The sequence below is a fragment of the Kogia breviceps genome, chromosome 1 (assembly GCF_026419965.1).
Source record: "Kogia breviceps isolate mKogBre1 chromosome 1, mKogBre1 haplotype 1, whole genome shotgun sequence".
Lineage (NCBI taxonomy): Eukaryota > Metazoa > Chordata > Mammalia > Artiodactyla > Physeteridae > Kogia > Kogia breviceps.
The window spans coordinates 11,073,199-11,086,785 of record NC_081310.1 but is presented as its reverse complement, the minus strand read 5'-3'; the positions used below and the strand labels follow the sequence as shown (position 1 = coordinate 11,086,785).

Here is a 13,587-nt window from a genome sequence, read left to right as displayed (position 1 = left end):
GAATGGGGATACACACATGTATTTTGTGTGTGTGTGCATTTAAAATAGAATGGAAATAATAAAATAACAACTAGATTTAATTTAAGTAATTTTGGGGTTTTCAGTATACAGAGCTTTTAAATCTTTTGTCAAATTTATATGGTATCAATTTTAATTTAAACTTCTGATTGTTGCTTATATACAGAAATACACATAGAAATATACATATATAGAATTACACATAAATTAATCTTGTATCCTTCAAATGATCAACTCCCTTTTTATTTCTTGTACCTTTTACAACTATTTCACTGGATTTTCCATAGGTACATGTCTTCTGTGAATAAAAAGTTTTACTTCTTCCTTTCAAATCTGAATGCTTGATTTCTTTTTATTGCTTGGTTGCACTGTCTAGAACTTATAGTAAAATGTTACTACTAGAATGTTTAGTACTATTATTCGTAGAATGTTTAGCAGTATTCTACTACAATAAAAGTAGTGATAGCATAAATCTTTGTCTTGTTCTTGAACATAAATGAAAAAGCACTTACTCTTTCACTGTTGAGTATGATGCTAGCCACAGGTTTGCAAATATGCTCTTTATCAAGTTGAAGAAGTTCTTTTCTCTTTCTAGTTTTTTTTTAATAATAAATATATGTCAGATTCTTTCTAAAGATTTTTCTGCAAGCCCTGAGAAGATACTATCTATCTATCTATCTACCTATCTATCTATCTATCATCTATCTGTCTTTATCTACATGTATTTTATTGATATAATAAATTACATTGGTTGATTTTTTAATACCACTCATCTTGAACTTCTAGGATAAATTCCAAGTAGTCTTGATGTGTAATCTTTTTGATATATTGTTGGATTCAAATTGCTTAAATTTTGTTAAAAATATATGTATATATACACATGAAATATATTGATAGTTTTATTTCCTTGTAATATTTTACTTTGTTTTTATATCAGAGTAATGCTGGATTTAAAGAATGATTTGATAATTTGTCAAATGTCTCAAATGTTCTGGAAGAGTTTATATAGATTGTTATTATATTCCTTAAAATGTTAGAATTCACTAGTGAAGCCATCTTGGCCAGGAGATTTCTTTGCAGAAAATGTTTTTATCTAAACATCAATTTGCTTAATAAATTTAGGACTATTCATGTTAGTTATTCTTGAATGAGCCTTGGAAATTGTCTTTCAAGAAATGTGTTGACTAATTTTCAAAGTGATAGTCACAATGTTGTTTGGAATACGTCCTTACTAACATTTAGAAACCTGTGTAATTTTACTGATGTTACTTCTCTCATTCCTGATACTCATAATTTGTCTATTCATTATTCTATTTCATAATAATTCTGGCTAAATGTTTTGCAGTTTTATTCATACACTAAAAAAACCCCACAAAAACAAAAGTTTTAGGTTCCATATTTTCTCTATTGCTCTTCTGCTTTCTATATTCTGTTTTCTATTTTGTATTCTATTCCTATTGCTTTCCATTTTATTTTACTTTGGGTTTAATTGCTCATCTTTATCATTGGTTTCTTAAGGGGAAATTTTTGGTCATTGTTTTTTCATTTTTTTTCCCAAATAAAAACATTGTTTGCTGTAAATCTTCCCCTCAGTACTGCTTTACCAATATCTGACAGATCTGATATGCTGTATTTTCATTATTACATTCAGTTCAAAATAATTTCTAATATGCTTTTTGCTTTCTTCTCTGAGCCATGGGCTATTTAGAAATTTGGCATTTAGTTTTTAAATATTTGAGGATTTTCCCGATACATTTGTATTATTAATACATTTTCATGACTCGAATGATAGTCTTGTTTGAATCTACAATGCCCTTGCTGATTTTCTGTCTACTTGTTCTGTCAAAGATTGAGAGAAGGCTGTTAAAATCTCTGACTATAATTATGAATTTCTTCATTACGTTTATCTCTCCTAAAATTTTGAAGCTCTGCTACATGTTTAGGATTATTATTTCCTCTGGATTAACTGCCAAGTATATCACTCTGAAATGACTTCTTCCCTGGTAAGACTCTTCGCTGAGACATATTTTTCTTATGTTAAAATAGCCACTCCAGTGCTAGCATAGTATACCTACTCTCATCCTTTTACTTTTAATTACTTTCAAATTTTAAGTGATTTTCTTGTACACAACATATAGTTTAATCTTGCTTTTTAAAAGAATTCAATGTGACAATGTGCCTTTTAATAGGAAAGTTTAGACTACTGATATTTAATATGACTATTGATGCTATTAGGTTTAAGTCTATCTACTAGATATTTGTTCTCGATTTCTCCATCTGTTCTTTCTCCCTTTTGCTTATTTGTAACTTCCTTTGAATTAATTTTTAAGATAATTCTATTATATCACCTTTTTGTCCTATTAACTGTAACTCCTTATTTTGTTATTTTAGTGGTTGCTTTAAGGTTCATAGTGTACACACTTATCAGTCTACCTTTAAATTATATTATAGCATTTCACTGACAATACAAGAACTTTAAACTTTTATACCATTGATTCTTGAACAACAGGGGGTTGGGGCACCAACAATCCACACAGAAGAAAATATGAGTATAACTCATAGTTGGCCATCTGTCTCCAAGTTTCCCCTGTATCCTCAGTTCCGCACCCATGAACTCAGCCAACCATAGATTGTGTAGTACTGTAGTATTTACTACTGAAAAAAATCTGCTTGTAAGTAGACCCTTGTAATTCAAACCCGTGTTGTTCAAAGGTCGACTGTACTTCCACTATACTTCTTCTGATCTTTATGGAATTGTTGGCATACTGCATATTTCTACATATACCTCATAATACATTGACTGTGGTATTGTTTAAATAATTGATTCTCTTTTAAAGAGATAATATAATAATGATGATGATGATAAAAGATATAATGACCCATATTGGTACCATTTCCACTTTTCTTCACTCATTTGTGTAAATACATATATCTGACTGACATCCACTGCCTTCTTGCCCGAAAGATTTCCTATGTCATTTCTTTAATTCAGGTTTGCCACTGAAATTCTTGCAGGTGTTTTACATCTGCAAATACATATATTTTGCATTTTTTGGAAACATTTTTGCTAGAAAATGAGCTCTAGGTTGACAGAATTTTTTAGTATTCTAAAGCTCTCATCTCCACTGTTTTCTTACTTGCATTGTTTCTGAGAAATCTGCTGTCATCCTTAGCTCTGTTCCTCTGCACCTAATGTGTCTTTTTTTTCCCCACCCCCCCCATACCTCATGAACTTACATCTAAGAATTTACAATCTTAGTCAGCCTTGTATCTTAATAGAGTTGCCTTTTATTCAAATTGGGAATCCTCTGATAACTAATGAAAATTAAGATATTCTCTTTAATATGTTTTGAGCAATTTATGAAATGCCTTGGTTTAATTTTCTTGACCTTTCTCATGTTTTGCATTTTTTGAGTTTCTTGGATCTGTGGGTTTTAATTATCCTTTCTAGCTTGGAAATTGGCTATTAACTCTTCAAGTATTTTTTATTTTGTCTGAGGCAACAGATTCTAAGGTATCCATCCCTGACCCCTTCCTTATGGTATGCACGTGCTTCTGTAATCCCCTCCCACTGAGTGTAGATAGGACCTATGACTTGTTTCTAACCATAGAATACAGCAAAGGTGATTTAATGTATGTGATTATGTGATTACTTGTCTATAAGTTCACTATATAACATTGTGATGTCTTATAATGACCCACTTCCTTGCTGAACCTGAAAAAACAAATTAACATGTGAACTGCCATATGGAGGAGGTCACTTGGCAAATAGTTGAGGGTTACCTCCCACCAACGGCCAGCAAGGAAAGGGTCCTTCACACTGACAAGGACATTATTGCTACCAACAATCATGTAAGCTTGGAAAAGGATGCTTCCCAAGTTGACTGTCAGATGAAAATCTAGCTCTGGTGGACACCTTGATTTGAGAATTAGCTAAGCCATGTAAGCCATGCCTGGACTCTTGACCTCCAAAAAAAAAAAAAAAAAAAAACCCTAAGGCATGATAATGTGATAATGTGTTTTATTATGTCTCTAATGTAATGATAACATTGCTATATAGCAAGAGGTATCTAATACTTCCCTCCACCCCCAGCCTCCTTTGGGGACTCTAACTACACATATATATGGCTGCATGAAGTCCCAGAGCTCACTGTTGATAGCTTTTTGCATTTTGTTCTCTTTTTGTTTCATTGTAAATAGTTTATATATCTATGTTTCAATTTCACCTGTCTTTTCCTGTGCAATAAAGGACAATGATTATGAGAGACAGACACAACTGTAGGTGTCTAATCTTATTCAGTGTATTTTTTATGTCACACATTACAGCCAATGTCAGTCAGGTCAATTTGGTTCTTTTCTCTATCTTCATGTCTGTACTAATACTTTAAAAAATATGGAATACAGTTATAATATCCATTTTAGTGTTCTTGTCTGATTAGTTTAATGTCTGTGTTCATTCTGAGTCAGTTTTAATTGGCTGAATGTTCTCTTCATTATGGTTTGTGTTTTCCTGCTTCTTCACTGCCTGGGAAATTTTACTTTTTTTTTATCATTGTGAATCTTACTTTTTTGGATATTAGATTATTTATTTATTTATTTTGTATTCCTATAAGCAGTCTTGAGGTTTGTTCTGGGGTGTAGTTCTTGGAAAGAGTTTGATTCATGTTGGTCTTGTTTTTTATAATTTTTGAGGTGAGTCCAGAGAAGAACTTAATCAAGCTTGATTATTCCCCACCACTGAGGCATGCCATTTCTAAGCATTTCATGCAGTGCTCCATGAATTATTAGTATTTTCTTTCTGGCTTATGGGAACACTTTTCTAGGCCCTGAGTGAGTGCCAAATACTGTTCTCTAATCCTAATCCACGGTGTAGTTTTCTTCCCTGATGTCAGGTACCTATTTCTTCACATGTATGTACTCAACAGCATTCTGTTGAGTATTTGAGGGCAAACCCCTACGGTTCTTGGGGTTTTCTCTCTACATGGCTTTCTCCTCTTTGGTGTTCTGTCCAACAACTGAAAACACCTAGGTCTCTCAACTCTGACCTCTATCCTCAATTTAAGGAATTTTTTGGTCTCTGCCTGGATTTTCTCTCCCTGAACCACATCCTGGAAACTCTTTCAAGACAGCAAGCTGGGGCAATCATAGCACTCACCTCAGTTGTGTCCATTTCTCATAATCATCATCCTTTATTACCTATTGTTCAGTGCCTGGTAGACCATTATTTTTATATCTTTTATCACTGTTTTTGATTGTCAGGTAGGAGGGTAAATTCAGTCCCTGTTAATCCATCTTGGTTAGAAGCAGTTCTAACTAATTAGAGATTTAAAATTTTATTTAATATTATTTGCTTTGCTTGATTTTATTTTTTTCAGGCTTCTTCAGGTCAAACATACTTTGTATATGGAAGAGATAATAATTTAGTCAGCGCTCAGTTATAACACAGAAAATATAATTATATATAACTTGTCACAAGAAAGATAAACACAAGATGCATTTTGAGTGAAGACAGTAAGACAACTGCAATGTGAGAGAGCAGAAAACAAATAAAATATAATGGCCTCAAACAGTATAGGCTTTGTCACAGGAAATAAGACTTTTGACTAGGAAAGAGCTGAAAAAAGAAGAATGGAATGAAACGGATGTTAAAATATACCACAAATTGAAGTTTTAGTTTTTTTCCCTAATTTATATAATTAATATTTAATCTAAACAACAAAGCTTAACTTTATTTTACGAATTTACTATTTGGTAGCCACTATATATATAAGAAGTTATTTTGATTAAAAACCAAACAAAAATAAAAACAGATTCTGCTTTTGCCCTCCAGCAAATTAGGATTGTTTGTCAAAACTAGAGAAGACATGGCAGAGGGGAAATAAATATCTATAATGCAAGCTAGAAAAATATTATAAAACATATGAAAGTTCAGAATATGAAAAAAATATGATTCTTAATAATTCTGGAACTTTTTGCTTTCATGAATTTAATCATGACACTAAGTTTACACATATTACTTATTCTGGAATGATATATTATTCCTTTATACTAAAAAAATTGGAGCGGATAAATTAAACATTCAGATAGATTTGTGGTCTACTTGATCAAAATTGTCCAACTTGTTAAATGTACTAAGCTAAATGTACAGCTTGTACTAAATAATTAAATACTTTTATGTGTGCATAAGTTAAAACATTCTTTTGAAACCCTAAGAGAGTTTGCTATATAAAAGAGAGACCTTCCTCAAAATAAAACTAACATATGAAATCAAACCTCTAATTATTATGAATTATTTACATGTAAATTGTCTTACTGGATTTTCTTGAATTAAGAGTTTTTGAACATATAGAAATTTAAAAATTGTAAACTTTTCCTAATTTAAATTACCCCAAATCAAATAATTTACATATCAAAAATGCTTCTTGGAAAATTATTGTCAGGCCTAATTTTATCAATAACTTTTGAAATTTATTTTTATTCCCTGTGCTATACAGTAGGTCCTTATTGTTTATATATTTTACATGTAGTAGTTTGTATCTGCTAATGCCAAACTCCTTATTTATCCCTCCCCACTCCTTTCCCCTTTTGTAATGATATATTTGTTTTCTACATCCATGAGTCTCTTTCTGTTTTGTATCATGTTTTAGATTCTACAAACAAGTGATATCAGATGATATTTGTCTTCCTCTGTATGGCTCAATTCACTTAGTATGAAAATCTCTAGGTCCATCCATGTTGCTGCAAATGGAATTATTTTATTATTTTTCATAGCTGAGTAATATTCCATTGTATATATACACCACATCTTCTTTATCCATTCATCTGTTGATGGACATTTAGATTGCTTCCATTTCTTGGCTATTGTAAATAGTGCTTCAATGAACATTGGGGTACACGTATCTTTTCGAGTTAGAATTTCCTCCAGATATATGCCCAGAAGTAGGATTGCTGGATCATATGGTGACTCTATTTTTAGTTTTTTGAGGAAACTCCATACTGTTCTCCATAGTGGCTGAGCCAATTTACATTCCTGCCAACAGTGCAAGATGGTTCCATTTTCTCCAGACCCTCTCCAGCATTTATTATTTGAAGACCTTTTGGTGATGGCCTTTCTGACTGGTGTGAGGTGATACCTCAATGTAGTTTTGATTTGCATTTCTCTAATAATTAGCAATGTTGAGCATCTTTTCATGTGCCTGTTGACCATCTGTATGTCTTCTTCGGAGAAATGTATATTTAGGTCTTCTGCCTATTTTGTGATTGGTTTTTTTGTTTGTTTGTTTTTTTGTTTTTGTTTTTGAGTTGTATGAGTTGATTGTATATTTTGGAAATTAAGCCCTTGTCCATCTCATAGTTTGCAGATATTTTCTCCCAATCCATTTGTTGTCTTCATTTTGTTTATGGTTTCCTTTGCTGTGCAAAAGCTTATAAATTTGATTAGTTCCCATTTGTTTTTGTTTATTTGCTTGTTTATTTGTTTTTGCTTTTATTTCTATTGTCTTAAGGAGACTGGCCTAAGACAACATTGCTATGATTTATGTCAGAGTATGTTTTGCCTATGTTCTCTTCTAGGAATTTTATGGTGTCATGTCTTATATTTAAGTCTTTAAGCCATTTTGAGTTTATTTTTGTGTATGGTATGAGGGAGTGTTCTAACTTCATTGATTTATGTGTGGCTGTCCAGCTTTCCCAGCACCACTTGCCAAAGAGACTGTATTTTCCCCATTGAATATTCTAATATTCTAATGTATATCCTAAGTTTATGAATAGATTTTAAAATTGTAATTTGATATATTTTTATAATTTCAGAAATAGAAATGTAGCTCTAAGTTGTGGAGCCTCTTCTCAATATCACCTTCAACACTCTTAAGTAAACTACATACCACTAAAACATCACTTGGAGATAGATTTTTAGCTGTAATACTGACCTATAAGTTAATTTTATCATATTGTTTGTGCTTTTTCCTAAATTTGCTGGAAAAAATTCCAAACACCATAATTTTTTAAAGCTTTCAAATAATTTTTCTACAGAAAAATGGTAGAATACAGTATGTTATTTTTTCTTTTAGAAAAATAATAGCTTAGCTCTTTTAAATTTTTTAACAGTTATAAAAATTTTAATTTTATTCACTGCATGTAATCTGATTTTTAAAACTTAAAGTATTAAGGAAATTTTTGAAAATCCATATACCACATCAGGCAATAGATTGGATTTTTCCCAAAATGTATATTTAGATTTTCTCATGATTGTCAATCACATATTAAAGTTTATTTGACTATTGCAAAAGAAACCTAAAGAATATGTTAGTATGATTTTTTTAGATAACTTGAGTCAATTGAATTGAATATTCTCAAAATAATTGACAATTCTAGACATTATACTTGACATGTTTTTGCACTAATAATTATATTGAGAAATAATATTTGATATAAATGTCATTATGAAATAGTATAGCAGTTAATTACGCTCTATGGGCATTTGAGCCATTCATTTTTGTTTACAGATGTGTTAATAAAGTTCAATCTACATTTACATTCATAATTAGAAGAGGTTATACACAACCATTTGTTCTATTCCACTTTCTAGAAACTGGCTCAGTTAACACTACGTGTCCAACTCTTTTGTGTTTTTTTTTTTTTTTTTCGTGGTACGCGGGCCTCTCACTGTTGTGGCGACTCCCGTTGCGGAGCACAGGCTCCGGACGCGCAGGCTCAGCGGCCATGGCTCACGGGCCCAGCCGCTCCACGGCATGTGGGATCTTCCCGGACCGGGGCACGAACCCGTGTCCCCTGCATCGGCAGGCGGATTCTCAACCACTGCACCACCAGGGAAGCCCTCTTTTGTGTTTTTGCAAGAATTAGCATGATAAAAGAAGGCATGCTTATGCAGATTTAATTATATTTTTGCTGTTATCGTATAATAATGATTTTATTTTACTTTATTTTTTTAACAAAACTCTGTCTCCTAAATTCTGTGAATCAAGGGACATCTTCATACAACATTTGTCCAAGAAATTAAATGCCAACTACACGGCACTTAAAAACCCAAGGTGTTTTTATCTAATCAAAGAAACTGTAGACTTGCTACCCTTCGTGTGAATCTTTAAAATATAAAAGCAATGCACTGAACCTTTAGAGATTTAGTAAAGGAGTTAAGCTTTTGATTTCAAATATCTACAGAAGCACTTTGCATTGAGTTATTTATTCAAGTATAAAGGATTTCAGTAACTGAATGCCCTTGGATTCCGTTTACACACCCACTACCCTCACCACTCAGTCCCTCTTACCCTGTTAACTCACATCTAAGCAATTAAAATCTTATAATTGTGGCGAGACATCTTTTATTTGTGTAGGGATACATTTGATAACTAAGGAAAATAAAAGATACTCTCCCCAGGAAATTACACAGGAGCATAAAAGTGTGCATGAAGTTCAAGGACCATGTCGACCTCCTGGAGCTTTCACAGTAGCCCAGACTGCAGCTGATGCTGGGCCAGATAATCACTAGTCACTTAAAACTATAACTGGCTCAGGTGAGAACTCCATCCAGGCCTAAATTTGATCCTGAAAAGTCTGATCTCCCTCCCCTCTTTCCCAGTCCTTACTACCTCACCCTTGCCTGCCCTATGCACTAGTCATGTTGCTGCCAGTGCACATACCTCATTCCCCTTTTTTCCCCTTAGTTATGCACAAGATATGTGTACTTCTCTTTACAACCCATATCTGTATCATTCCCATACTGTTCTCTGTTTCCTCTCCTTGATCTAAAGTTCCACTTTTCCTTCCTGTTCCCAGCCCCACTACACACACTTTAAAATACTTCCATTATATGCTCTAGAACTCCCTTCCAAGACTAATGGGCTCCAGCATTTTCTGCAATCCTTTCACGGTGAGGCTGTTTACTCTCCCACATTCCAGGTTATTCCTTTGTCTTCCCCAGAGCTGTTCTTAGATCACTCTTATGAAAGTCACTTTCCCTTCGGGGCTGGCTCATTTCTACCACACATGAAGCTTTATCATCTCCAGTTGTATCATCAGGGTCTAAGAACAATGCCTGTACACAATAGCCTGCACCATTAAAACATGTGTCTTTTGTGATACATACTTCTCTTGTGGGAGAAAAGAGTATGTACAAATATCCATTAAGTTTTGACATGAACTGTGAATGAATATTTCTTACTCAGTATGGATACAAAAAGTCTACTGTATAATTCTACTTGGCACTGAGCAAAAAAATCAATAGCCATATAATAAAATACTTACTACAATGATGTCTTCTATTAGAAAATATACTTTAAGTTTCTGTTTATATCATTGAAATTGATTTCTGAAAAAGCCTATTTCTTCTCAGCAAGCTCAAGCTAAATATCTACAACACTATCCTACCTTACAACATTTTAAAATTAACTACAACATCTGTGTTCATGCTGGCTACATTTTTATCTATTCAGCATAAATATTATTTATACACTTGATTAGTCAATATAACGTAAGTCCTACAGTCAGAAGTAGACTTACTATAATTGTATAATCTATATCTACAGAAGTCTTTATCTTAACCTCATTTACTAGCAGTATTGAAGATGGGCAGTTATGGTTTGTGTAACCCTTAAGCTAAAAATATTTTATTTCTTTTTTTTTAAATTGGGGTATAGTTGTTTTACAATGTTGTGTTTGTTTCTACCATACAGCAAAGTGAAGTAGAGTTCCCCGTGCTTTACAGCAGGTTCTTATTAGTTATCTATTTTATACATATTAGTGTATATACATCAATCCCAGTCTCCCAGTTCATCCCACCCCACACCCACCCACGCTTCCTCCCTGGTGTCCATATGTTTTTTCTCTACATCTGTCTCTCTATGTAGCTAAAAATATTTTCACATCATCTTTTATTCTCTCTGGGACAGTCTTGAACAAAAGATGTACCTTGGGCTAATTTTTCTTAGCATTCTCAACATATCAACATACTAACTTTTCAATTAACTGAAAAAAACACACATTAATTTTAATCTCATAAAGCAATAAAATGATATATTTAATGAGTGCTTTTTACATTAATTATGAAATGTTACATTTGAAACACTGGGAAATGCTCTTTATGTTTTATTTTGCTCTTATTAACTTAGTCCAGAATCACACTATCACATGTGCCAACTCTTTGGTCTGTTAGTTTTGCACTGGCCACTGGCCAAACACAATAGCATGCTGATCTAAACTGCCAGAGAAATATGTCAAAACATCTACTGTTTTGGAAACCACTGCCTTTCTCTCTCTGTCTCTGTCTCTCTGTCTCTGTCTCTGTCTCTTTCTCTCCCTTCATTTCTTCTGAAAATTAAAGGTATCTTATTCTCCCATGCTCTCAGTTTTTGTAAAGTCAACCTTATTTGTTTCAAAGGCAACAGATTTTAGTGAACATAAAGAGTTTATCCAGTAGTTCTATATTATGGTGTATCTTGACTTCTAGAAACTTATAAACAAATACTTGTACTTCTTAATTGTGTCTTAAAAATATGGGGTGGGGGGAATACTCCTTGAACCAGACTTAATGATTTTTGTGTCACCGACCCACTTTGAACCTAATAGAGCCCTTCCCAGGATAATGTTTTTAAATGCACACAATAAAATATGAAGTTTTACAAAATAAATCGGTGTTATTAAAACAAAGTTTCATCTATGTACGCTTTGTGAGGGAGTCTGTGTACCCGAGGATAAACTGACACTACTCAAGTGTATTTCAATTAATGTTCTGACATGAAACACCTTGACCCAATCATCAAGTTAACAAAATTACATGAAAATATATACAATTGCATCTTAAATGTACTGCAACACTTAAAGGAAAAGGACATATTAAATTATTTTTCAGGACACAATTGTTTAAATCAGTGAGACATGAACATATATAGCCATGGATTTTAGAGACAGAGAACAAAATGGTATGACATAATTCTAGGGTAAACATACTCATACCTTTATGGCAGTGGATGCAATTTGAATGTGGTGAAGTCTCCGAAGGGTGCTGTCCCTGTCAATGAAATAGGAAGCAGCTAGTTGATGTAGCGTCTCCAGAGTGACCAAGGAGCTGTTGGCGCTGGGATCACTTCCTTCGGATCGTTTGCTCAGCTTCCGCTTGTCCACAAAAATTGTGAGGGACTCCTCTCCTGCATTAATAATATTGTACATTATTCCACTTCCCACTTCAAATCAATTTTTTCAACAACCTGCAGGTGAGGAAGCCTAGATTACAGCCATAATGAAACAAGAGTGATAAACAAGAAACAGGCAGGGAGTTTTACTTTTCTTTTGTTCACAAAGATTTCCCATATACCTAGAAAAGTACCCGGGATGTTGATGGTTGTGAATACATATTTCGTAAATATTAAACAACAAGCTTTTGCAGAACATGTTCTCTAGATTTTACTGACTTTCTCATACAGTTTAGCTTACCTAACACTCATTGGGTCTCAAAGCAAATTAAGATAGGAAAATATGTAAAACAAACTCAACCTTTACTACAGATCAGCATGGTAAATGGAAACATGACCAAGCATATTACAAAACATTAGCTGTTTTCAACTGTACCTTAAAAACGCAGAGAAAACATATACATGTATATATAGTAATATAAATATTTATGTATTAAATTCAGAGGATTCCTACACATGGCATTAAATATGAAAATATTGTGTGTTAATAAGCTCTATGGAAATCACTAACCTCCATGAGAAGCTTTAGGTACTTGACAATGGATCCTCTAAGGTGAAATTTAAAGCAAATTACAAGTAAGCTGCAATTTTCAATGTTTGAATATTGACAAAAAAGTGTCAATGCCATTCAAGTCTAACATTAAGAACTTGCCATCCTTAGACTTCCAGATTCTTAGATATTCAACTAGCATATAATTGTCAGACTTCAAGCTTGTTCTCATTCTTTCAGAAACCCATCTGTTTAGGTGGCATTATGCCTACTGATAATTTGTCAAGCCAGTTTTCTAAAAGACCAAACAAGACTTTCTAGCAGAAAAATAGCTTGCATTTCTTCTCCAAATTAAAAATACTACCAATTTTAAAATGCCACAGCCTAACTGACCATCCAATTCTAAGTGACAGTTCATACTTCTCTGCAAGAGATCAGGTGAATTGGTATCAGAAATAAGGTGTCAACAATGTTATTTCAGAAAGTTGCATTCTCAGTTTGTATTTGGACATCAATATGCAAGCTGGAAATGAAGTAGACTAACTAGAATTGCTGAAGGAAAAAAAAACTCCCCAAAATATGAATGAGTGGGTCAAGTTATCAACAGCGTTGTCATGTACATGATAAACAGCTTTCTATGGGAACATCTGAAAGCAAAAAGGGAATATATATGTCAAATACTATAGAAAAAAAAAGCATCCACACTAATTATTTACCCCCAAAAGAGAGGATGAACTGGTGTGGAAATCTGAGTGAATACATTCTCAGAAAGACCACTGAATCTGAGAAATTCACCCATGTGCCCAAACAAACATCTTGTACATGGAGACAGAAAGAACAGCGCTGTGATAGTCTAAGAATTTATAATGCAGC

General features: G+C 33.2%; 1 protein-coding gene across 4 annotated transcripts in view; it reads right to left on the bottom strand.

Moving 5' to 3' along the window:
* BRINP3 (BMP/retinoic acid inducible neural specific 3) overlaps nucleotides 1-13,587 on the bottom strand; it is a 431,007-nt gene that overhangs the window by 190,441 nt on the left and 226,979 nt on the right. For all 4 annotated transcript variants that reach the window (XM_067027571.1, XM_067027570.1, XM_059057529.2 and 1 more), the window contains one exon: nucleotides 11,989-12,179. In XM_067027571.1, the coding sequence (XP_066883672.1) occupies nucleotides 11,989-12,179 (191 nt within the window). The remainder of the gene's footprint in view (nucleotides 1-11,988; nucleotides 12,180-13,587) is intronic.